We start from the raw sequence: 25,454 nt of genomic DNA, 5'->3' as shown, positions 1-25,454 counted from the left end.
TCAGGTTCAAAGATGAGCTACAACAAATAAATGACGAAATATTCAGGACAACCCGAATTTGATCATTGGATGAAACAATTTTTGGTTAGACTATATTTACCTCACGATCAAACTTCAAATTACATTGGCATGACAATGGGGCAAGGTGGGACGGGTTTTACCTTTCCCATCCCCGTCTTCGATTATCATATACTTACATGTTACCTTACTCATATCAAACGGGGATGAGAAGTAGAACTTCATCCCTGTCTTTGGCAGGTTCGGGTATCCCCGTGCCCAAAGTGAATCATTTTTTTAAACACAAAAAGAAGTTTTTCCATCCCCTAGTGCAATGAGGAAAGAGAAAGACTAAAAGTATGAGATATGAAAGAAGAGAGAGAGAGAGAGAGAGAGAGAGAGAGAGAGAGAGAGAGAGAGAGAGAGAGAGAGAGAGAGAGAGAGAGAGAGAGAGAGCTCGAGTGAGTACAAACACATATTGACTTTCTTAGCGACTGAGTGAAATGATTTAGGATTTGTGTTTTTATCTATATTAAAAGATGAATAAAGTAATTTTTAACATTCAGAGATGGATCCGGGTAAGGGTTCGGGTGGGTACTATATCCATGTAACCTGTCTTGTGGCCATGTTTTTAAATTGGGAAAAACCCAAACTCATATCCAAATAAAAATATGATGTGTTAGAGCATATAATAAAAATAACTTTTGGTGTGTTAGAGCATATAATAAAAATATGATGATACAAATAGCTATAACTTAAGAGTCATGATCCACACCTGGTGTAAGAACATCTGCAAATTTTAAAAATATGATCATAAGGTGGGAATACGAATTGTAAAACTTAAAATTTTAAAAGTTCTAGTAAAATATTATTCTGGATTTTCAAATCCGGAAACATCTGCAAAATTCTAACAAATTCAATCCAGAATACGAAACCCGGACCATGGGTAAAATTGGAAAAAAATAGAGCGCGTGAGGAAAGTCATAGGGTGGGAAAAGTAAAACTCTTTTTTTTTTCTTACATTGGACCACTGGACAGCCCAATTAGGATCCAGCCCAAATAATCCACTGAAGTACTGAACAAAGAAACCCTAAACCTAAAACACTCGCGCACTGTGAAATCAATTGAACGGCGGCCTCTTTCTCCATCTTTCGTTCGTTCTTTTCTCTATGCAAACAATTCAGAACCCTAATCAGAGATTAAAAGAATCAAAATCCATCACCATCTTCGTCAACTTTTTATCTCTTTGCTCGCTGAACTGTGAACGCACGCGCCTTAGCTTCGTTCCCGTTCTGCGATTTCTCAAGGTATCTACCCTTCTCAGATCTATGATAGAAAACGTTTCTTTAAATTCTTAATCACATCTCGTATTTGTCGAAGGGCAAGTGAATTTGGTTAAAGCGTTGATTTAATTTTGAAAGTGAGTGAAACTTTGAATTATTTCTGCATTACTTTAGGATCTGTTGCTGCCTAATTTTTCTCTTCTGTCATCGATTACTTTAGGTTTTGATTATGAAAACCTGTTAATGTGTTGCGACTGTGTAGAACTTGAACTTTTGATTATATGTTTATGAAGTTTTGTTTGGGAATTAGTAGGAAATGTGAGGGAAGGCTTTCATTTTGCTCGCACAACTTGATTATATGTTTATATAGTTTCGAATGTTTTGTGATTTGTCACTGTGCACAACTTGTGATTACCTTGTATGATTTGTCTATGACACTCGTATAATATAAGTTCTTTAAGTAAAGTTTCAATTAGTTATTTGACGCTGGTATAATATTCAACTTATTTTCATGAATAAGGTACAGTAGCTTAACGAAATATCTTATGTGGAGTTTATGCATAATTTTCTCTCATTCTCTCTTCAATGGTAAAAGTAGCTAATACATAAGCATTAATATGATAAGTTCTTGCTGAATAAACACAGTTAGTTGCTTATCCAAACAGTCCCTTAATATTTTAGGTTGTATTACATTAACGTGTTAATGTTTTCATTTTCTTTTCTCTCTCAAAAGAGTGTTCAATTTTTTAAAGTTCCCATTGCATTTTAGTTTGTCTTAATATTTTAGTTTACTAACTCTATGATATCTTTCTGGTTTATTTTTATTCAACGTATATTTCTTTTTTCTTCCTTGTACATGTTTTTCTAAATGCTAGGTGATTTAAACTTACTTGCAGAAAGAGGAACAATTGAGAGAATCTCTCAAGTTTGCCAATGCTTGTGATTGATCTATTTCAAACTTGCTATAAGGGCAGTCACTCTAATGATATACCACAGACTTTGCAAATATAGGATTATAAAATCAAAGGTTACCTATTTATTTTAGAATTTTTGCTGTACATGATCAACGTCAACCTATAACTTCAATTCACTGTTAATTAACTAAATTATTGTGTTCAGGGGTCTCAAAAGTGTGTAACAGACACAACCTTGGTAGCTAATTAGCATCTTCCATTCTCCAGCTGGAATCAGATAACAAACCTCGGTAAGGAATATGGCCGAATAGAGATAAACCATTTGGTTTGTTTTTGTCTTGTTGTTTTCTCACTTTAATTGGTTTTACTTTTCAGGACAATTATTACGAAGAAAGAAAGAAAAATCACCTCTTGAATTTACTTATTTTGGAGATAACCACTTACAAAATCAAGGTAATCATACTCATCCAACACACCATATGGTCCTTCTGTTCACTTCTATTGAATGCTATTGCAAACTGGTTTTCAATGCATAAGACAATCCAGCAAAGAGACTTCCAATTCTGTCAACATTTTGTTGAGTTATATTTAAACATTGGACATGTTGTATCAAGCAAAGAGACTTCCAATTCTGTCAACATTTTGTTGAGTTATATTTAAACATTGGACATGTTGTATCAAAATTGAAAGATTCAACTATTCTCTTGCACTCTAATCATATTTCCATTAAGATGAAAACGCAAGTGTTTTTCACCTCTGCTTATGATTTGTATGTAAAAACTAATCATTGCAAGTAAATTTGTATTTGTTTTGCTTTAAATAATTCCAATAAGAATAATGACAAGATGGTACTCTAATTGGGTCTAAAAGAAGGTCCTAACATGTATCTTGAATTTTTCTTTTAGTACTCAATTTAAAATAAGAGAAAATAAACGGTAACATAAGTTAATGTTTTTCTCTTTTTCTTTTTGCCTTACATTGTAACACCACTTAAAAAAAAGTTGATGTTTTTCTCTTAAATAGTTGGAAAGATTTTTCCATTATTGGCTATTCATTAAAAAAAATAAGGACTACCTTCAATAAACATCAAATGGTAGATCTATTAAGCATGTTCGGTATTGACTATTTCTGGCTGATTTTTCCTACTGATTTGTTCAAGGATCCTTGCCCTTTTTTACCTCTAATCTTGAATCTAATTTTATTATTTACCTTTGAGTTAGATATATTTATGCTTACTTCAAACCTTGAATCTAATCGTACAATTTACCTCTGAGTTAGATTTATTTATGCTAGATTTACCTCTGAGTTAGATTCTAAGGCAATCCTCCTTGAAATAAGTGGAAAATTAGCAGTGTGTCTTCCTTGTGATAGTGCAGTTGCACCTACTCTGTAAATTTTGCAAATTTATGAGATTCAAAATCTATATTTCTGCAATAATCATCAGTCATGATTCTAATAAAATATTAAGTACTAAAAACCTATCATTTGTAGTGGGCGCTGTGATCTGTGAGAAATTGGTGATTAAAAGATAATTTGAGTTACCTGCATTAAAACCAATATAAAACTCCTCTTCTTTGTTTCCATTCTTGTGTTTTCCAATTATGTCTTCATGATACCTTTTGTTACTTTTGAATTCAAGGAGGATTGCCTTAGAATGTTTTACGTAAGTACCAATTGTAAGTATTTTGCCATAAGCTTCAGTTCTAAATTATAAATGTTTGTGCACCTGATGAAATCATGTTCCGAGTTGGTTAATGTATCCTTATGCATAAGTTAAAATAGAGATAGGAATGGTATTTTTCATCATTTATAAATAAGTTGCTTTTGCCAAGTCTGTTATTAGCTTAATGCTTAACTACAGAACTGCTGGGATCTCTATAACACTCCTTAGTATAGTCTATAAATAGAGCTTGATGTTCTTTCAATAAATAAATTAGAAACTACATTTATCAAAATTAGAGCTTGAGGAACCACCTTATCCCAATGTGGATCATCGAGTTTGATAGATGAGTGAGATACTCATATCCCCCAGTGGCGCTGCCACAACCCTCTGCGGAGTGGTATCGATTCCGAAATCATATGCATCGACATATAAACATTGCATTAGGAATCGAGTCCTAATGAGTTTTATTATGAGCACTATTTTCATACTTGATAAAAGTAATATGACAAATATGACACTTTGAAAAACCTAAAGCTCTAGTAATTTGAAGTGTCATATTTACTGAAAAACCTAAAGACTTAATCTATCTGAACATATATTTTTTACTTCAAAACTTGAATTTAACTCTACATGAGATAATTCAACAAAGAAGCTTTTAACTTCTTCACTATGAAAGAGAAATAACAATCTATGACACTGCACTCTAACATATTGTCTCATGTTCCTGCACTTTCTATTAACATTTTTATTTCGTGCACTGATAACTTTGTTTCTTCTTGGTTTTGGATTAGGGGGGAGATGAACCTGACATAATTGCGACTTTCAAAGGCATTGATGGTGCCTGAAACATCAACGGTCTATGAAATTTTTCGTCGAATGGCTGTTTTCAGGGTAGATGCTCTATTTCTAAATGATTCAAATGGTAATTTATGAACTTCTTCACTATGAAAGAGAAATAACAATCTATGACACTGCACTCTAACATATTGTCTCATGTTCCTGCACTTTCTATTAACATTTTTATTTCATGCACTGATAACTTTGTTTTGGATTAGGGGGGAGATGAACCTGACATCATTGCGACTTTCAAAGTCATTGATGGTGCCTGAAACATGAACGGTCTATGAAGTTTTTCGTTGAATGGCTGTTTGCAGGGTAGATGCTCTATTTCTAACTGATTCAAATGGTAATTTATTATCTTCTTCACTATGGAATGGATTACTTAATTATGATTTGGTGATATAGTGATCATTTGAAGAAAAAAAACAACTTTACTTGCTAATATCTTGGGTTTGAGTTAAAGTTTAACTTGTATGATTCAGTAAAAATCATCTTCACATGATACAGTCGTCTTGAATCATACATTTGAACACTATCATCATTACTATTTCATACATTCTAAAAAAGCAAGTATATAATGTTAGCATCCTGAATATAGTACCAATATCAAATAAACACCTAAACCCTAAAAAACAAACAAATTTCCCTTTGTTGACTTTTAAATTAACAAATAACTTTACATTTAGAAAACAATTAATGATGATTAATTCGATCAGTTTTGCGATATCTGTTGGAAATCTTTCAAGCAAAAGTTATATTATTTCCAGCTTTAAGGAATGCTTACATGAAAAGAATCAAATTAAATTTAAACTTGTGAATTGAGAATTTTTCTTCGAAATTAGGATACATCATGCAGATTCTTTTTTTCTAGTGTCTCTTATGCGTTCAACTGATTGCTCTTGTTTTTCGCAATTAATATGCACATTTCCAGTTCATTAACCTTGAGGGCGATGAGAGACAACCACTTCCCTCTCCTAGATTCACCTACTGTAAGTTTTTTTCTCCATTTTAATTATGTTTCTTCGCTAATCAATTTACACTGTTTTGTATTTATAGACCAAGCATTTCGAATAGATGTGATGGGACAAAAGGCCTATTAAGTTATTAGGATAGTGGAATGACAATTTTTGCATCATCTGGACAACACTAAAATAAAAAGTTCCTAATTTTAAATAATATTTTTAATTAGGACATTAAAGTAATCTTGTCCCTTATGCCAATTGTCATAGAATAAGATGAGGATGAAATGTTATGTTGTTGATGATCATGATCAAGCTTGTTTAACCTACTTGTTATTCACAATGAAATGTTAGTATTTACCTATCATGTTCTTAATTTTCTTCCTCAGGTTGCTTTATGGAACATCATATCATATTCTTTCTTGCAAATAATTATTACCAATGCGGTATGTACAATTGGTGAACTTATGTTTTATCCTATCTTTTTAGTTTGTTGTTGCTAATTGTTATACCTTGCACAACAATTTTTATCAACTTTAAGTGACATAGAGTGATGAGTTTACTTGCACTTAAAATTCTGTATCCAAGCTGCTAAATTTTAGATTGAAGAAATAAATCATGTAATAGGCATTTATGAACCAGAATTAAAAAACATTACAGGGTAATTAAACCGAGTTATAAATAGTGTTAAATTTTATACTTAATGAATAAATTTGTGATGAATTTTGAATCATATTCTTTTTCTCTTGACAAAACCCTATAATTAACCCTACAGTAAATAAAATGTTCTTTTTTTGGTGAATGTATTTTTTTTTAAAAAATAATTCTTCTTTTGTGGGCAGTTTTCATTAAAAAATAAAAAATCTTCAAATTTTTTTGAGACCTTTATCCTTATTCTAATTTCTTTGGTTACTCGTTTATGTATATATCACACATTCCAAATTTAAATCTTGAACTCTAATCTCCTCTTGCAATTTAACATTGAAACATGAAATTCTATTTTTGGTGATACATTGGACTGTTCTTTCAAATATTTTATTTGCTAAGAGGCATTTAATGCTTGTATTTTCATCTTGTTTGATAGCTTGCTTCAATACACTTCTGTTTGACATTTATTATATTAATGTTATTCACTGTCTCTTTTGAGTTTGAGTATATCTGTTTTTATAATTTAGCGATGTATGGATAAAAAAAATTAAACTTTAAACTTTTAATTTCTTGAGTTTGAATTTCAGTCTAAGTTGTGTATGATTTAGTGAAAAAAAAATCCAACTTTATATATGATTTAATGAATACCTTAGAATGATGTATATCAGAAATTTGATGAATACCTTTGCATTTGTGAAAATAAAATAATGTAGGGATTACAGTTGGCATTGGTGAACAATCTCTCCTGTTCCTTCCCATTTGTTATTTCTCTTTAATGACCTTTACCGTGCAATAGCTTTTCTAATAACCCCCAAGTATATCATTTGCTTTCATTATAAAGGATTTCATCAACAAAAACGAAGAGGATGTTAAAAAATAATGAAAACCACAAAAGGATTAGAAACATAAGGAATATCTTTGTACTACACAATGGTTTGTTGTAGTACACAATTTCTCCCACATTCCTTCATATTTGTTGTTTCTCATTCATCACCTTTCACATGCAATAGCTTTTGTAATAATTTTATCTATATTCAAACAATTCTGCAGGGAAAACAAAAAAACAACTAACATGTCAATTGGAGAATATAAGGAAGCTGTTGAGTATTGTTGATTATCATTGAACCTACCATCATATTGCCTCTAATAGCCAGATCAACACCATCAATGTCTTCTTTTCATCATATACATTCTATTCATCAGTTTATTTTTTCAATAAATTCAGAAATAGTGGTTGGCAGCAGTAATCAATTTCTTGTATTCCTTCATCTGTTGTTTGTCTTTAATCACTTTCTCTTGTAATAGCATTTTCTAATAACCACCTCTTTCATCACAATATTCTGCAGGGAAAGAAAAACTTAAAGAGAACTCCACAGAAATATGTTGAATGTGCAGAAGAAGAGATCTGACAATGAAAACAAGTTGGAAGGAAATGAATGGAAGATGAATGGAATGCTTTATGTATATAGCAAAATATAGGGTGGAGCGTCTAGGATATATTGTTTATAATATTTTTTTTGTTTAGCCTGTAGCCTGTAGGATCAACACATGGTCATAATAAGCCAAATCTAAAATTAAATATGTTAATAGGTGTAGTTACCTATTCTTAGCAATAATAGCTACCATTCCTACTAACTCCATTGGGCCATCCCCTATTAAAATGATTTTCCAACTAAAATAAATCAAAATTCTGAGAAAATCCCATTCTTGATGAACAGTATGAAACCAACAGTTGGATAGACAAGGGTTTTGATGTTGTTATAAGAAGTGGAATTTCTAAATAGGTTAAAGTGCATTTTTCACCCCTAAAGTTTTAAAAAGTTGTGATTTTGGCCCCCTATAAAAAGAAATGACAAAAGTGACCCCCTATGTTTAGGGAAATATGCACTTTTGACCCCCCTAACATAAGGGAAATATGATCTTTTGATCCCTTATCTTCTCAAAAAGTTGCGATTATGACCCCTTTTTTGGGACACGTGGCCTCTTCTCAGCAATTTTGGGACAAAAGGGGGCAAAATTGTCATTTTTTTAAATATGGGGCTAAAATCGCAACTTTTTAAAACTCAAGGGTCGAAAAGTGCAGTTTAGCCTTCTAAATATTGTGTTGGTGCATAAACTCTCGGTGAGTTAGCATACAATGTTGTTGGCATTAGAATCCATGTTGCTAATGGTTATGATATAGCACTACAACTTCATCAACTCTTTGTGATCAAGCATTATGAATTCTGCTCTTTACCCAAAAGTTTTTGCTCATTCCCAAGTGAAATGACCAAAAAGTTATAATGCTTGAATTCTGCTCTTTACCCAAAAGTTTTTGCTCATTCCCAAGTTTCACGCAGAGATTTACACTAGCATGAGTTAACTCATGTTGCGAAAATTAACTCACGCAGGGGCATTTTTGTCATTTCACTTGAGAATGAGCAAAAACTTTTGGGTAAATTGGTAGTGTGCCCTGTATGTTCCTAGTTGCCATTATAGTCCTTCATGGGTATGATTGCTCTTTGCACTTCATTTTCAAACAATGGGATCCTGGGGGCTGTTTTCTTGAGAGAAAAAATTGTCTCGCAGCTTGTTGATTAGGAGCAATTACATACTATTTTTTTCCATCATTTCACCTTTAAGACAAGGTCAGATTGAAGGGGTGGGGATTGGGGAATGATACAACCTCATTAGATGAAGGATTTGAGAGCAAGTAGAGTTGCACTTGAACCAATCCGGATATGATGAATGATAAGAAATTCTATTTCTCTCTTGAATTTCCTCTTTCTTCTTCCTAATTTCTTAAAGAGTACACACACTCACTCGAAGAGTGCTTCTATTTTGATACATTAGGGTGTATCATAGTTAAACACTTGTTGTACTCTGTAACTTGAGATATGAAATTGCATATATCAAAGAATCAAAACTAGATTACTCTATATGAATTTACTTCAACTCATGCGGCATAACTTTCATTGGATCTCAACTTCCAACCTTTTAAAATTTAGGCATATTTACCTTAGAGTTTTTTGTTTCAATTCCACTGATAAAATAAACATTATACAATATATTATTGATGTATTTAAAAATTAATTTTAAAATAGTTGAATATTTTTTCTAATTCTGAAAAATTTTAAAACATATTTTCAGTGTTTTCGGAAATACATTATCTCTAGTTAGCTTCCATCTTCTTTCTGCTATAATTAAAAAGAAAATTTCATAACTAAATGTCATTCTAGTCACACACATACGAAGTAAAACTTGAAAATAAATTGAAATGTTGTTGAAAAGTAAACAGGCCCTTAGATTAAGCATATGTTTAGTCTTGTAAATAGAGTTTTCCAATTTTTACCTTGTAGTTTTTTTTTTTTTTCCTCCTTACAAAGTCATATTTCTTAATTTCTTGCCATTTTGTTGTCATTCTTGACTCTCAAATATCCCATTTAGTATAGACTTGTACTATTTGTTGTCATTCTTGACTCTCAAATATTCCATTTAGTATGATATTGTAAGCAATTGATGTGCTATTAATTGGGTTTGGCATCATACCTTCTATTAGCTTCAAGTGGTGCGGTAACAGAAGAACATTTGGTTCTGTTTGTGATGAGGGTGTGACTTGTTAATGAGTTTGGCTTTGTGGTGGCATTTGCAAGGGAGATTAAACTAGCAAATTTTCGGTTGAAGATGAGATGAGTTTCTGAGTTGATGGTGAGATGAATTTCAAAGAGTTTCTGATTCATGGTGGAGATTAATTTCTAAGTTTCTTGCTGAAGGTGTAAATTGAGTCAGCAATTCCACATATGATCAATAATCTAAGGCAGCATGACCATATGGAATACCATCAACCACGTAAGCAGTTTTTAACGAAAAGATGACATCAGAGACCAAAAACTAGGATGAGCAGACTCACAGATCCTAAGCCAATACCACCAGGTCAACCTAAGTGTAAAAAATAATCTTATATTTCCATGGACTAAACATACATTGAAACATAAAATTTATACTTAGCCATCTCCTAACCGTGAAGCTGTGCCATTAAATTTTTCCCAAACTAAAGTTAGGCTGCACTTAACATCACCATCTTAAGTCCTAGTTTTGTTATGTAAGTTCTCATCTCATGATGTCATTATTTACCTTTAGACGATGTTAATTTTCTATAATAATTGGAATCACAGCGAGTTTGGCCATGATTTGTTGAAGTTCCAAAGCATAGTTTTACCAAAATCATTGTGGTTCACCGTGATTCCCTGGCAAACTTGCCATAATTCCAAACATGCACTTGATCAAGCACAACTGTAATCAGAAACAACCAAGCAGGCAACAGCAAACACATTTGTAACTATGTATGTATATAAATATATAGATGTTCTACACAAGTTATATCTTCATTTCTCTTTATAAAAGGCATCTTATTGAAGCTATAATCTAGGTATTGAATCATACTTCATAATTGTAGCCTTGCCATCAAGAGAAACTAATCAATAAAACAATTCTAAGACCTCATCTCAATCAGGTCTTTTGATTATATTTTGTATAACGACTGTCCTCGCTTTTCTTATCTGTCGACTGCATTTATCAGCATTTGCACTTAGAGTTTCCAATGTTTCTGAAAAAGTTTCTATATTCTTCTTAATCTCATCGATTGCAAGCTTTATCACATCCTCATTTTTAAGAGCAAAATCAGCATTCTGCAATAACGATTCAAGCTGTAGTTCCAATTTGTTTGTAAGCACCCGAATGTTGTCCAAATCCTTCAATGAAATGTAAGTACCAAGCTGCATTGAGCTAACTACTTCCCTTTGTCCCTTTATAGCCTTCTCATATCCCTTAAAAAGTGAGTTGCACCATTTTCCAACCGACCCGAACGGAACAGCCAACGCCGCAGCCAAAGCTGTTACAACGGGCGGAGCAGCAATAGAAGCTGCAACCACAGAGAAAATCAACACCGAAACAAACGCAGCCAAAAAAATTGCATTTGACACCCTCTTCCATGACTTGAGTGATTTCAACTTCTTATCAAGCTTTCTCTTTCTGATTTGCAATTTCTTCAACATGGTTGCCTGCTGCGTATAAACCGATTGAAACAACAAATAAAACTCCTCCGTAAAAGGGTCCCCAGCATCCTTAAAATTCCTAAGCTCTTGCAATGTCTTCACACAAGTTCCCCCTTCAAGCCCATTTTGCACCTCTTCTTCAAAATAAGTAATCACCGACTTAACAATCACTTGATTCTCGCGTGCCCGTCTCAAACATTTCTCAAGAGAATTACAAAACTCCAACGTCTGGAGACTATTATCAAAATAATCATTAACCAATGCGAACAAATCCTTGTTTCCCCATATATCCCTCTTGCAATCCAAAATAACTTTAACAACTTCATGATTCATCTCAAGCAAACTATCAGTAACTTCTCGCAGCGAATCGAAAGATAAAGACCTAACTTCAACACCAGTAGCAAGAGAACTAATAACCCTATTGGTATGCTCTTTAATACTCTCATCAAAACTTTGCAAGTTTGGATCCTTGATACATGCAGCTTCATATGAGCTTAAATCAGCTGCATACACAGAATGAGTACCCATTTTTGTGCAATCATTAGCATCAACCATCATCTTGCTTGAATTCCCTCCCATCTTAATACCTCAGATCCGATCCAAGCTCTTAAACCCTAAATGCAAAAATTCAGGTTACACTTCACACCTTCTATACTACCTTAAATCAATCACAAATAGTACTAAACTCTAAAATTAGCAATAAAGTTTCAAAATTTGATAAAATTGAGCTCAATTACAGAATAAGAAAGAGAAAAAAAAAACAAAAAATGTGTTGAATTTTGTTAGATCCAAAACCCAAATTGCAAATACTGAAAATTGTGAAGACCCAGATGAAAAAGTTGGAATTTTTGGTTACCTGGGTATGAGCTGAAGTGTGAGAATATACTCACTCAGAATTCTTCCTTTGAATTGCAAGGTTGCAGAGTGAGAAAGAGAGACAAAGTCAAAGAAAGGAAAACAAAGAATTGGTCTTCATTACATGGTTGATGAAATTTCGAAGATGTTAAGACTAAGGATAAATGGGGTACTATATTATTTTTAATAATAATTTGTCTGTTTAATTCGTTAATGTATTTTAAAATATGGATTCTTTCAAAGTGATTGAATGAACTCAAATAAAAATAGAGTACGGCTGTGAAGCCCCGATACTTCAAAATGGATGACGTACCGTATCCCCTGCGTATCCTGCACCGATACCTGCCCGATATTTCCCGATACGTATCCGGAGAGTATCCAAATATTAAATTTTATTTTTTTAAAAATTAATTATCCGATACTTTCCGATACGTCCCGATACACACAGATACTTGTGTTTCTTTATATTATTTTGATTTCTGTTTTTTTTTTTTAAAAAATAAGAATAAAAACACTATATTACTATAATATATATATACATTTCCTTTATCTTTCTTTGGTGTCAGTACGACCCACACCACTTTGGTGTCAGTACGACCCACACCACACCACACAAACAATTGCATCTTTCCCTTTCTAAGAAATTAGGGTTTCAACTTTTTCTTCCAAAGTGGTCGCCATCCACTTTGGCCACCGTCGAAGTCTTGGTATCGGACGACTTTGGTATATATTGCGTATGTAATTGACTAATGACCACTCTCTTAATCGTCAATATTATTTATATTTATGTTAATGTGCTACGAACCTGGTTTCTTGTGTTTGTTAATATATTTGCATATTAAAAAATGGTTATAATTATATTGTACATTTAATTATATAATTTTTTTTATTAACGTATCCCAGCCGTATCGTATCTTGATTTTTGAAATTTTTCCGTATCGGCGTATCGGTGCAGTATCGTATCTGTATCGTATCTCGTATCCGGGCTTCACAGGAGTACGGTTAACAAGTGTTTTAGGACACTCTTTAAAGTTTTTTAATTAAAAATTATTTTTTTAAAAAATTTAAAATTTTAATTTTCAATGTATTGAATACACAAATTTCTATAAAAAATTATTATTTAAACTCCTTAAAAGTGTTCTTACGACATTTGTTAACATTTTCCATAAAAATAATATTTTCTTGAGATTTTGTTTTGTGTGTCAAACATTGAATCTTTTTTTGTTAACCTTCTGAATTTTATGGAATGAAATTTTCGTAAAGTTTGATTGGAAGATAAATAAAATCAATTGTCTTACTCATTTGAATTTGGTTCTTTAGGACGATTTGATATGTTCTTTTGTAAAATTTATTAACTATTTGAGTTCAATCATTTTATTTGTCAAACACTCTTTTAAACTCACATATACAAGTATGAGGTCTCGAATTCAATTTCGATAAAGATGTTCAATTTGAATCTTGTAAAGATGTCTACATTAACCATATCTACTTGAATTGAGTTAGTCTTACAAATAATATCCATTTGAGATGGGAAAATGTGTTTTTGGCTTTTTTAGAGTTTTCTATTCTTCATTAATTGATGTATACTGTAATTTTTTTTTAGAAATTGTTTTATACTCTTTTATTGATGTTTTTTTGATAAAACGATTTACTCCTTTTTATTTATTGGTATTTCACTGTTTTATGTTTAGTGTTTTTTTAGGAGAAATTTTATGTTGAGTGTTGACGACTAAGGAAAAAAAGATTAATACAGTAAAATGGTATTATTACATAAAGTAAAAAGATTAAGTTACGTAAATGTAATTTTCAAAAACAAAGTTACCTAAATAAATGTAGTTATTTTTTTTACCAAACCTAAATGTATTTCACTCGTCGTAACTATCTTTTTTAAATAATTCTACTTTTTTTTACAATAAAATAACTCAACTTTTGTCATTATACAGATGACATGATAAAGATGAATTATTATCGATTCTTAATTTAATATAAGATAAACTAAAATTATTAAAAAAAATCTTGAGGAAAAACTAGTAAGAATTTGAATTTCTAAGTTATAAATCATACAAATATTAAATTATTTGTTTGTTATCTTCCTTCACACTTTTTCTTGGTCGGAGTTTGACGCAGACTTTTTAGAAATTCGAAGTAAATAGAAGTAACTAAATCTTAAGAATCATTTAGGGGTCTTAACTTTTTAAGTTAAAATTGATTGAAAATTAAATCGTAAATTAATTTAATAAAATGCAACAAATAAAGTCGAATGATGAGATGGTCACTAGAACTATCAGAGTTCAACATCAAATTCGAAGCTACGAAAGCACTTAAAGCACAAGTGCTTGTCAATTATGTAGTTGAGATGACCTCATCCACTGGGGATGAAAAAACAACCACTTGGACCATCTTCGTCGTTGGATCCTCGAACTCAAAAGGCAATGGAGCAGGGGATTATCATTGAGAACGAAGATGGCCTCATCATCGAAGTCTTCGAAGGTTTATCTTTCACACAAACTACAAGTGTCATACCAGTTTTACACTCTCCCAAATCTTTAACACAAGGTTTAAAACAAACCATGAGCTCCTCACGAGCATTATGCTCCTTTACAAATTAGTTCCCGCGAACCAAAACTCCTAGGAGCCACAAACAACATAAAGCTCCCACGAGCATGCTATTTTCCATCGCAAAAAACATCAATTTGCTCGAAGTTATCACTCTTTACTCCAAAAGTCAATGCTCGTCGTCCAAAACCCAATAAGCAGGCCCAATCTAGCAATGGACCAAAACTACTCTCCTTACACCCCCAATATATGAAAGGGTGCTCGTAGCAATACATAGCAACTATTCAAACCCTTGAATCGTAACTGCCTCCATCATTGCCATTTCATAATGCTCGATGGATACGAATCCCACTGTCTAACATTGACCAACGACTACGAAGCCAAAAACAACGGTAACATGTACATCTATAAAAGGGGACTTTACAGAATCCCTAAGGTACGATTTATTCTAACTTTAACCTCTTTCCATATCAAAATACTAACTTGATCGTTTGAGTGTCTGCAGGTACACCACCTCTCTCGTTCTAAGCTCACGAGAACAACGAACTCACCACACCAGACGTCGTTCTGCTGATTGGGTCAGATCACCTTCCATTCTCTTCTCCATCCCACCCACAAATTATCCACCTCAAATTCCATCTTTCCTGCACTTTTTTCGCCACCAATAATCATTAAGGTGAATTCCAAACTATCAAAATTTCAGCGTAACCTCGTTAGGGCTTCCATTTACTGGAAGCTCTGCCTTGAGCATCAACCCCTCACCGCCATGGTTTCTTCTTTGTTGGAACGTCTCTCACCTTAATTATTTCCTTTGCCTTCCACTCCTTGTTCTCTCCTCCAATTGCAGATATGGGTTTAGAGCTCCTTTAAAGTCATCATGAGGCTAATATTTTTAACATTGTTGGGTTTCAGATAAAAAAAAAAAAAAAAAACTATGTGTCCTGCTTCATGGTTTGCGTCTTATTGGTATTTTAAGTTTTGGATTATTTTAAGTTTATATCCATTGCGCCATCTAAAAATCCCCATATGTGTATGGCTTCTTGGAATTACATTTTGGATGCAGGGATTTGGTGGCTGCTAATGTCAACATTATCTCCATCCTTCAAAAGACTCCTTAGTATGTGGTTAGATTGGTTATATACACGACATTTTTAGTCAATTTAAGGTTGCACAAGGCTAAATAAAGGGTTTGCAGCTAGATAGGTTTAAAGACTGTGGATACTATTTTTTGCTTGGATGATGAACGTGTTGAGAAGAAATTGGTTCAATTCTTAGGACTCTATTTTTGGTATAATAATACCCTTTTGACTTCTATCCACTCTCTGTGTATTGTTGCAGCACATCTAACTTTGTTTCAATTTTTATTGATCATGTTTCTCATTAATGAATGAACGTAGTTTCCCGTCACAAAATTAAGGATAATCCTCAATTATATACTTACTTGAGAACCCTCACATATTAGGCACATATATTTATTAAATTGCTTAATAATAATTTACCTCCTGTAATATAGGTCATTTTCGGGTTTATCTCCTGTAAAAAGAATTGGATTTTGTCCTTGTAAAAAATATTTGTTTCAAAATACTCCATATGTCATCTGAGTGTACAAAATCGATGATATGACAGAGGGTAAACCGAAATTTGCACAAATTACCAGGTGGTAAGCCAAAATTTGCTCAAATTATAGGGGGTAAACTGAAATTTTTTCAAATTAAAGTGGGAGAAATTTGCTATGAAGGTCCAAAACAAAAAAAAATATTTACAAGGACGAAAACAAAACAAAAATTTACAAAGTAAAAAATCGAAAATGATCAATATTACATGAGGTAAATTACGCTTTTTAAATTTATTCACGGTTTTAAGATTTGCTTTAATTTGAAACAATCATAATCGTAAAAAATATTTGACCTAAGATATTTTTCGTGTTTTGTATAGTCAAATCATTACTGTAGTTGTATATACTGAATCAAATGCAGTCTTTATTAAAAGGAAACTACTCCCTCCGGTCCTTATTATAAGAAAATTTTCAAAAAATTTTTTGGTCCTATTTATAAGAAAATGTCACAAGTTTTAAGGTGTAGTTATTGCATAAAAGACTTTTATATCCTTCATTTAATGTTTGTCTTTTTAATATTGGTAAATGTATTTAATGGTTCACAACTTTCTATAGGGGTATATTTGTAAAATTATTTAAAAAGTTGCAACAATTAATGATTGTATTGTTTTTTGCGTTTTTTGGTTTTTCTTCTTATATTAAGGACCGGAGGGAGTATAAAAATACGGTCTCGCCTCCATTTTCTATGTTCCAATAACATAATTGATTTCTTTTTTTGTCAAGTAGTCTAGTGCCAGAACTCACACATTATAAATGTGAAGAAGTGGGGTGTCCGAGTTTCGAACTCCGACCCCTGCATATAATATGCAATATCTGAGCCAAGCTCACACAGATAACATAATTGATTTCTAAAGTTTACCTATATGATTAATTGATATTTACATGTGTTTTTTAATTGCTCCAACTAATGGTCGGCCCTAGTTTTTCCATCTACCATCTCTTTTTCATTTTCTTCATTGAGGGGTAGTTATGGATCTTTTTTGGCATGAAATTACCCATTTTACTTTTTCTTTTCTCTTTTAAACTAAATAAGTTATTTTCACATAGAACTATGTTTTTGTTTCGTAATTTTGTCGTCTTAGTGCGGTGTTGGTTGTCTTCCCGCCTTGACAAATCAACTTCAATTTATTATCGGTTCAATCAGATGTCTAGGTCTTAAACGTTGCAGATGTGGAGACATGTGTATCACAATCACTTTAATTTTGTCACATTATTTGTAGGTATGTTGTCATTTATATTAACTAGGATGTTGTGAGTTTGTTTACAAATTTCTCCTTTTTTGTTTTTAACGATGTTGAATTTTTGTTTGATTTTAATATACTTTACCAGTTTAAATGAATGAATGTTGCTTCTTTTGAATAACAAAAAAATATTGATTATTTTCTTTTTTTTTTTATCAAAGAGAGACCACAAAGTCATATAGATTGTTTTCATTCGGGTCTTAGTAATGTTTAAGAACGATATGCCTCATTGCCAATTTTGAAAAACATGAAACATAAGCTTTTATTACGGGGTCAAAACGTGTTATACTCGTCCGTCCCTATATCTAAGCACCCATTTGATTTTATTTTTGTTCCTAATTGTAAATCCCTTTTCAAATTACTAGATGTATTTATTTTTTTTTCCCTAAACATACCCCTAATTAATACTACTAATTTGTCTTGAAATATGAAAAGTCAAATTTAATACGCATACAAACAAAAGACAATTTGGTAATACTAACACACAAAACAGACACATTAATTACAGAGACATCTTTTCTTAAGAAATATGAAAAATGCAAAGGGGACTTACATATAGGGACGGAGGGAGTAAATGATAAGAGATGGCATTCATAGAGATGGCATTCAAGAAAGATGGATGGTTATGGTAGTCTAGAGCCACTCCATGTCTCTAAACTATGGAAAATTCAACAATCCAGTTTTTCATTTTTGTAGATGATGGTGGAAGACGAATAAAAGATAAAAGAAATGACTACATCGGTCTCAAAATAATTGACTAGGTTATATTTCACACGTCACTTTATACTATCGAATAAACTTTATTGAAAAATGAAAGGCAGAATATTATTTTTGGTCCTTTTGGTTTGACAGAATTCTCAAGTTAGTCCTTTACGTTTCGAAAGTTTCAATTAAGTCCTTTAAGTTTGACAGAATTCCCAAGTTAATCCTTTAAGCTTCAAAAGTTTCAAATAGGTCCTTTTAGTTGATAAACTATTTCACCGTTACCCCTGCTGTCAATCTCCGTTTAACTGATGTTGATGTAGCCGTTAAGTTGTTGACTAGGATCAAAACGATACCTTTTAAAAGCTCCAGCTATCAAAACACTACGTTTAATGATCGCAAATGATCATTTATAGTGTTAGAAAGCCAGCTATTTACAACAACGCCTTTCTAGCACTATTAAACGGCATTTATAGTGCTAGAATGATCATTTGTGACCATTAAACATAACATTTTGAGACCCTGAAGCTTTTAAAAGGCAACGTTTTGATCCAAGTCAACAACTTAACTACTACATCAACATCAATTAATTATTAACTGACAGCAGGGGGTAACGGTGAATTAGTTTGTCAACTAAAAGGACCTATTTGAAACTTTTGAAACTTAAAGGACTAACTTGGGAATTCTATCAAACTAAAAGGATCTATTTGAAACTTTTGAAACTTAAAGGACTAACTTAGAAATTTTGTCAAACTAAAAGGACCAAACGTGCTATTTCGCCAAAATGAAATGTATTTGGAGAATAATGCAATAATAAAAAAGTGTCGTAAGGCTAATAAGGTTATCTTCTTTAAATTTGTTAACAAAAAGATAATCTTTATTAGATTAAATTGAGCACAGTGGCTGAGATGCACCTCCTTGGCTGGGAGGAAGGGGGTGAGGCGTGGAGGTGGAGGAGAAGTTTGTGGGTGTGGGAGGAAGAGATGCTAGCGGAGTGTAGGAATTTTATTAATGGTTTGATTTTGCAGGCTGATATTCATGACAGGTGGCAGTGGGATCCTGACATTGTTGGTGGTTACACTGTGCGAGGTGTTTATCAGATTCTGACTACGCAGACACCCCCCCTTTGGTGACGGCATGTTGGATCTTGTTTGGCACAAGCAGGTACCTCTAAAGGTCTTAATCTTCACGTGGAGACTTCTGCAAGATAGGTTGCCAACCAAGATTAATCTTGTGAGGCGCGGGATCATTCACCACGACGCCGCGAGATGTGTGGCAGGGTGCACCAGTGATGAATCAGTGGCTCATTTGTTCCTTCATTGTGATGTGTTCGGTTCCTTGTGGCAGTTAATCAGGTCCTGAATTGGTATTATAGGAGTAGATCCCAACAATATCAGTGATCACTTTTATCAGTTTATTCATTGTACAGGTCACTCGAAGAAGCGTCGATCGTTTCTTCAGCTTTTATGGCTTTTATGTGTGTGGCAGGTTTGGAATGAGCGTAACAACAGGATTTTTAATAACATCCAAACCTCAAGTTTGCAGCTTTTAGATAGAGTTAAGTACCACTCGCTATGGTGGCTGAAGGCTAAAAATGCCAATTTCATGTACGGTTCTCATAGATGGTGGTCGAACCCTTTGATGTGCTTGGGTATCGACTGACTGTGTTTCTGTAATTATTATACTTGACTGTTTGTCCTTTTGGGATGGCCTCCTTGATACACCTTGTGCCAGGGGGTTTCATTGCCTTCGTTAATATATTCCATTTTTGATTTTTTTTTTTTTTAAAAAAAAGACCATATATATTTATTTTGTCAAAAAAACCATATATATCTAAAACTTATTTTAGACCTTATTTATTATTGAAAATTATTGGAGCGGCTCTCTAATAAAATTCTCTAATTGCACGTGTGACCTTAGAAAATGTTTACCATCTACCCTCAAGTTGCAGCAAAATCGTAGTAATTATATATGGAGTAAACCGGAATATGGCATAGGAATGGAATATGTTGTGGTCCTCTTTGATTCACGGAGGTACCAAAAATGTTACATTGAGGATGCTACGTAACATGATGTACTTGTCGTTAATGCCAACCTTATATCTGAAGGGTTTGATGTGCCCAAGGTGCTTGACAAATGTGAAGTGCAGAGATTATCATACTGCTCCAAAGTATTAGATCAGTTTTGCCTAAGATCAACTGAAGTGCAACGAAGCTGATCGTACATACTCTAAAGATTATAAGATGTGTTTGAGATCCTCCAAATGTACCAAATCGAAATCCTCTAATTTGGAGCTTCTACATTTCACGGTAAACTCGTCTTTGTTGTGCATATCGTCAAACCAAACACACAACCAAACACACACATACTTGTTTGCATTATGACGATTCAAGTTAATGTGTAAGTATTTTATTAATATTGACGCATGATTATTAAAATAAATTTTTGGGTAGAAAGACAAAATTGATTGATATTTTTAATTTATTAAACTAATTTGTTATTTCAATTTTTTTTTAAAGAAGACAAACTAGTCCACCAAAATTAGCACAAGAGAGAATCAAATCTAATACCTGGATTGTTTAATTTTAGAGATTGCTCGACTTTGGGGACATAAATGTTTGTTTACTTTTTTCTTTGAGGGAATGTTTACTAGTATTTTGATACATATACTATTATGGATCAGTTTCTTTCATTTAGTACAAGTCATTTTTCCGTAAAATATTTTAGTAATTTAAAGTTTATTTTAAAGTTATATAAAAATATTTGTGTTGATCATTTTTTTATGTTAATCCTCTGATTCTTAAAGAAAAGAATTCTAGTGATTCGAAGTTAGGTCGTGAGGTAAGTAAATTTTGATTAAGAATTATTTCATACATGAATCGAACTCGAGTCCTCCGTAACTAACAATTTCATGATTTATTGACAATAATTTTCTAAAAAACAATTACTCAAAATAGCTTTATATTTTTTTTAAAAAGAAAAAAAATAGCTTTCAACATCATAAACAGTATTTAGATTTTTATTTTCTAAAGTGTTGTAACATGAAAAAAAAAATATAGGAAAACATAAACAAATTCTTAAACAACATTAATTTTTAAGAAATATAGTAATTTTTCCTAAAAAAAAAAAAAAGAAATATATTAATTTCAAATAGACATTTCCCCATAAATAATTCATTAACAAACACTCATTTAGAGACGAATCTTTTGACTATGGCTTCACATTTATTGCATGAGAAGACTCGAGTTTCACCTAAATGCATGCAACCATCTTCAATCCTTATTATAAGTAAAGATCAGTGAGATTTTGACAACCATTTTAGTACAACCTTTAAGACAATTTTGTTGTTCTCTCTTCTCATTAGTCAAAAACAATAGAGAGAGAAAGGAAGAGAGAGAATAAAAACATAATGTGAGTATGAGAGAAAAAGTTGTACAAAAGTTGTACCAAAATGGTTGTACAAATATCATTTCTCATAAATAAAATATGAATTTTTAATTTCATTAAACAAGTGATGTATTTAGTCCATATAGACCAAATACCTTGAGGCTTGATTTCAAGTTTTCCATATAAACCAACAAGAATACCTTGAGGCTTCCTCTAAAAAAATACCTTGAGGCTTAATCGAATTATAATATGGACCTGGTGCAGTATTAGCTTTGTACTTTATCTGTTTATCATAATATATTGATCATTTCCGCTTCAAAATAAATGAGTATCGATGAGCATCGAGCAAAAAGAATTGACATCATCCAAAAAAGGTGGACCCAGAGTTGTTAATGAACAATGACAGAGAACCTACAATTTGAATGGACAAAGAGACTCAATTAATGATTAAGAGAGGTTGCCATTGGTACGACATTCAAATCAAGTATAAAATTCAACTAATCATAACTAATTCAAGATAGAATTACCAGACTTTGTCTAACAATTCTTTACACAAAGGCCCGTTTCAAAGTCAGCCATGAGAGTCAAATATAGGTTGCGATATTCCTCTAAAAAAACAAACAAAAAGAACTCATGTATATACACCCTCCGGTCACTGTTATAAGCAAAAATTTATTTTTTAAATTTGTTGACTAAATAACGTATATGGTCTATAATATAAACGGAACACATCATTTATTCAATGAAAATAAAAAGTAAATTTTTATTTAAAAATAGACTTTTGCTCATAATTGTGACAAGAAGATGGTGGTTGAAGCACCTAACCGTAATAAACACTTTCAATTTCAAGTTCATGTGTATCACATGCTGGTGTTTTTTTATCGACTATCACATGTTTTTTTTCTTTGACAGACTAAATCACATGCTTATGTTAAATTTGAAAATAACAAACAGTATCCAATCGGTTTGCTTGTAAGAATCTATTGAAGAGTCAACAAGATTGATGATACAATATTTACCCAATCCCTATAAACAAGTTATCACTGAGAGCAATGTTGAATTAAAATGGCTAACCTACTGATTCCCTCAGCAGCTAAGTTTTTCATACTCAGCTGAGAATTAGACAGCAGAAGGAACATGAGACAATGCAACTTTTTGCAACACAAGGGTGTCTCCATAAATCCCCAGTGATACCAATCATATGCCATTGAAATGACAGTGTATGTTTTATGTTTTAATATGTCAAAATCAAGCTTACGCGTCATGATTTTGCAGAAGCTATTGAAAAATCATAGTGAATCAATGTGATTGTGACATATCGACCATGATACTGAATGAAAAATCACATTGGATCACTGTGATTGTGACATATCTACCGTGATACCGAACATAGGCGTATTAGAGCATCCACAATCCACAATAGAGATCCTCAATTTAGAGTTCTTATATGGATCTTACGGACTCTTTTATAATTTTTTAATAACAACACCTAATAAGCATTAAGTCACTCCGATGAAGGTAAAAGGTCTAAATGGGTTCTATCAATAACTCTTCGTCATTTACATTCCAACAATACAACCATTATTTTAATAAAAAGTAGTGTGGGGTCCACTTAAGAATGGAAGTCTTAAGTGAGACCCTCGATCTTAGAAGATCCCTAAAAAAAAATTCCCTCAATGAGGTACCCATTAGGTACCGTATCTCATCTTAAATGGTTAAAACCTCACCGTTGGGGATGGTGTTATGCGTTGAGTTGGAGTTAAAAGTAGAGCTCTTCAAGTTTCAATAACCTCTACAGAATTAACACAGAATCCATCCTCTCCTTCATTCAAATATCATTTCTCTTCAAATAAACATACTACAAGTATGCTTTTCCTAATGGATGATATAATATAACAACATTTTAATTACAAATTCATACTATAACAAAAATGAACACAAAAACACATAGAAAAGGGGAAGTAATTCAATAATTAGTTTATACATTCCCCAAAACATAAACAAATCTAAATCTCCTAAACTGTTTAATCATTTAACATTACAACAATAAACAAAACAGATTAGTTTTGCCTATAAGCAATGTAATTAGCCAAAGCAATCAAAGGAGCAGATTTATTCAAATCAAACCCAGAAAGTTGTTCTTGTGCATCACGGTTCAATTTCTCAGCAAACTCTTTCGATTTTTCAATTCCTAAAAGCTTAGGATAAGTAACCTTATCAGCTACCAAATCTTTCCCAGCAGTTTTCCCTAACTCCTGTGAAGATTTCGTCACATCAAGAATATCATCAACAACCTGAAACAATAAACCGATATATCTCGCGAATTTTCGCAGTTTTTCAACGTCTTCATCACTTCCACCACCTAATATTGCACCAAGAACAACAGCACCTTCTAACAAAGCCGCAGTTTTATGCAGATGAATGAATTCAAGCTGTTCGAGTCCAACATCGGATAAACCTTCTGAGTTGATATCAACAACTTGTCCAGCAACGAGTCCTTCCGAGCCAATTGATTTTGCTAATTCACCGATTGCACGGACAATTCTCGCCGGAGAAACACCGGCGGTGGAGACAGCGATATGTTCGAAAGCAAAAGCGAGAAGAGCGTCACCGGCGAGAACAGCAACGTCTTCTCCGAAGACTTTGTGGTTTGTAGGTTTACCTCGCCGGAGATCGTCGTTATCCATACAAGGAAGGTCGTCGTGGATTAGAGACATCGTGTGGATCATTTCAACGGCGCAGGCGGCCGGCATCGCCATCGGTTCGGTTCCGCCGACGAGTTCGCAGGCGGCTAAACAGAGAACTGGCCTGACACGTTTTCCGCCGGCGAGGAGAGAGTAACGCATCGCTTCGTGAACTTTTAACGGTTCGCGTAATGAAACGGCGTCGTCTAAGGCTTTGTTAACCCTAGTTGCTTTTTCTATCATGTAGGATTTGAAATTGAAGATTGGGTTTTGTTCCTCTGCTTCTATTGGTTCTTGTTTTGTGAGTAATGATGAAACAGAAAAAGAAGAATTGGGTTTTGATGATGGTTTAATGGGTGAAACTGAAATGGGTATTTTGGTAAAATAGAAAGATGGGATTCTGGATCTGGATCTAGTTGTAGCAGTAGTAGTAACTTGATTGAACATGAAATTGGAGTGTGTCCATGTGTTAAGATTCACAGCACTCATGTTTATGTTTGTTTCTTAGGTTTTTTTGTGTTTGGGTTATGATGATAATGTTTATGTTTTTTTTAAGGAGTTGTTCTTTCCTTAGGTTGTTGCTATCTTATATTCTCTCTTGTACTCTCTTTATATATGGACTATGGTGGGGTGTATTGAGAATTGAGAATTGAGATTTGAGTTGAAAGGTTTGGATTTAGGACTGCATGTGTTTCAAGAGGGGATTGTAGGTGAATGTGTGAGTCACGTTTAGTGATTTTTTGGGTTTGATTGTGTGTTTTGTAAGGTGAAATTGAAGAGAATGGGAATGAAAAGTGGGAACAAAAAAGAGGCAAGAGGTGTGGGCAAGGTGGAGATAAGGACAGTTTCCACCAATGAGGTGAGTGTGATGTGTAGTGAACAATATACAAGATAGGATGGTATGAGATTTGGGGTTTAATTCGAAGGGATAGGTGTTTTCTATTGTGTTCCTTCACTCTGCTCCATTAATTGTGTCAATTGTTTTCTGTGGTTCTTGTCCAACAAAGATAAATTCTTTTCATAAGTATTTAATATTTAGCATGTAAATGTAAGTTGCCTAAAAAAACATGTAAATGC

The 25,454-nt window shown here is 32.9% G+C and overlaps 2 protein-coding genes and 3 long non-coding RNA genes across 7 annotated transcripts; 1 reads left to right on the top strand and 4 right to left on the bottom strand.

Moving 5' to 3' along the window:
• The first annotated feature begins 1,081 nt into the window (after positions 1 to 1,081).
• On the top strand, positions 1,082 to 7,883 carry LOC146900874 (uncharacterized). Of its 3 annotated transcripts, XR_015022425.1 has the most exons (10): positions 1,082 to 1,304; positions 2,177 to 2,307; positions 2,400 to 2,484; positions 2,570 to 2,647; positions 4,649 to 4,779; positions 4,913 to 5,043; positions 5,629 to 5,686; positions 6,046 to 6,102; positions 7,355 to 7,561; positions 7,651 to 7,883. It is a non-coding gene; the product is annotated as an uncharacterized LOC146900874 (long non-coding RNA). The 3 variants fall into 3 exon arrangements; XR_015022423.1 differs by lacking the exons at positions 5,629 to 5,686; positions 7,651 to 7,883 and having other exon boundaries at positions 1,083 to 1,304; positions 7,355 to 7,538; XR_015022424.1 differs by lacking the exons at positions 5,629 to 5,686; positions 6,046 to 6,102; positions 7,651 to 7,883 and having other exon boundaries at positions 1,084 to 1,304; positions 7,355 to 7,538.
• On the bottom strand, positions 2,642 to 4,545 carry LOC146900876 (uncharacterized). Its single transcript, XR_015022427.1, has 4 exons — positions 4,169 to 4,545; positions 3,737 to 3,920; positions 3,494 to 3,581; positions 2,642 to 2,757 (listed from the first exon to the last, which is right to left on the bottom strand). It is a non-coding gene; the product is annotated as an uncharacterized LOC146900876 (long non-coding RNA).
• On the bottom strand, positions 7,033 to 7,573 carry LOC146900875 (uncharacterized). Its single transcript, XR_015022426.1, has 2 exons — positions 7,435 to 7,573; positions 7,033 to 7,348 (listed from the first exon to the last, which is right to left on the bottom strand). It is a non-coding gene; the product is annotated as an uncharacterized LOC146900875 (long non-coding RNA).
• A 2,732-nt stretch (positions 7,884 to 10,615) lies between the features above and the next one.
• LOC146900873 (UPF0496 protein At2g18630-like) lies at positions 10,616 to 12,339 on the bottom strand. The gene is made up of 2 exons (XM_085733983.1): positions 12,194 to 12,339; positions 10,616 to 11,951 (listed from the first exon to the last, which is right to left on the bottom strand). Exon 2 carries the CDS (start codon positions 11,914 to 11,916, stop codon positions 10,789 to 10,791), a length of 1,128 nt encoding a protein of 375 aa, XP_085590109.1. The 5' UTR covers positions 11,917 to 11,951; positions 12,194 to 12,339; the 3' UTR covers positions 10,616 to 10,788.
• Positions 12,340 to 23,537: 11,198 nt separating this feature from the next.
• Positions 23,538 to 25,108, bottom strand: LOC146900872 (geranylgeranyl pyrophosphate synthase, chloroplastic-like). The gene has a single exon (XM_085732072.1). It carries the CDS (start codon positions 24,864 to 24,866, stop codon positions 23,754 to 23,756), a length of 1,113 nt encoding a protein of 370 aa, XP_085588198.1. The 5' UTR covers positions 24,867 to 25,108; the 3' UTR covers positions 23,538 to 23,753.
• Between the last annotated feature and the right edge of the window lie 346 nt (positions 25,109 to 25,454).

Source organism: Medicago sativa, chromosome 8 (assembly GCF_051527215.1).
Source record: "Medicago sativa cultivar Bolivia chromosome 8, Bolivia_mono, whole genome shotgun sequence".
NCBI lineage: Eukaryota > Viridiplantae > Streptophyta > Magnoliopsida > Fabales > Fabaceae > Medicago > Medicago sativa.
The sequence above is the reverse complement of the archived record's forward strand: the minus strand, read 5'-3'. Positions and strand labels throughout refer to the sequence as shown.

Bases quoted from the DNA above. Each gene is read 5' to 3' on its own strand.
- LOC146900872 (XM_085732072.1), bottom strand. From the start codon at position 24,866: ATGAGTGCTGTGAATCTTAACACATGGACACACTCCAATTTCATGTTC.
- LOC146900873 (XM_085733983.1), bottom strand. From the start codon at position 11,916: ATGGGAGGGAATTCAAGCAAGATGATGGTTGATGCTAATGATTGCACA.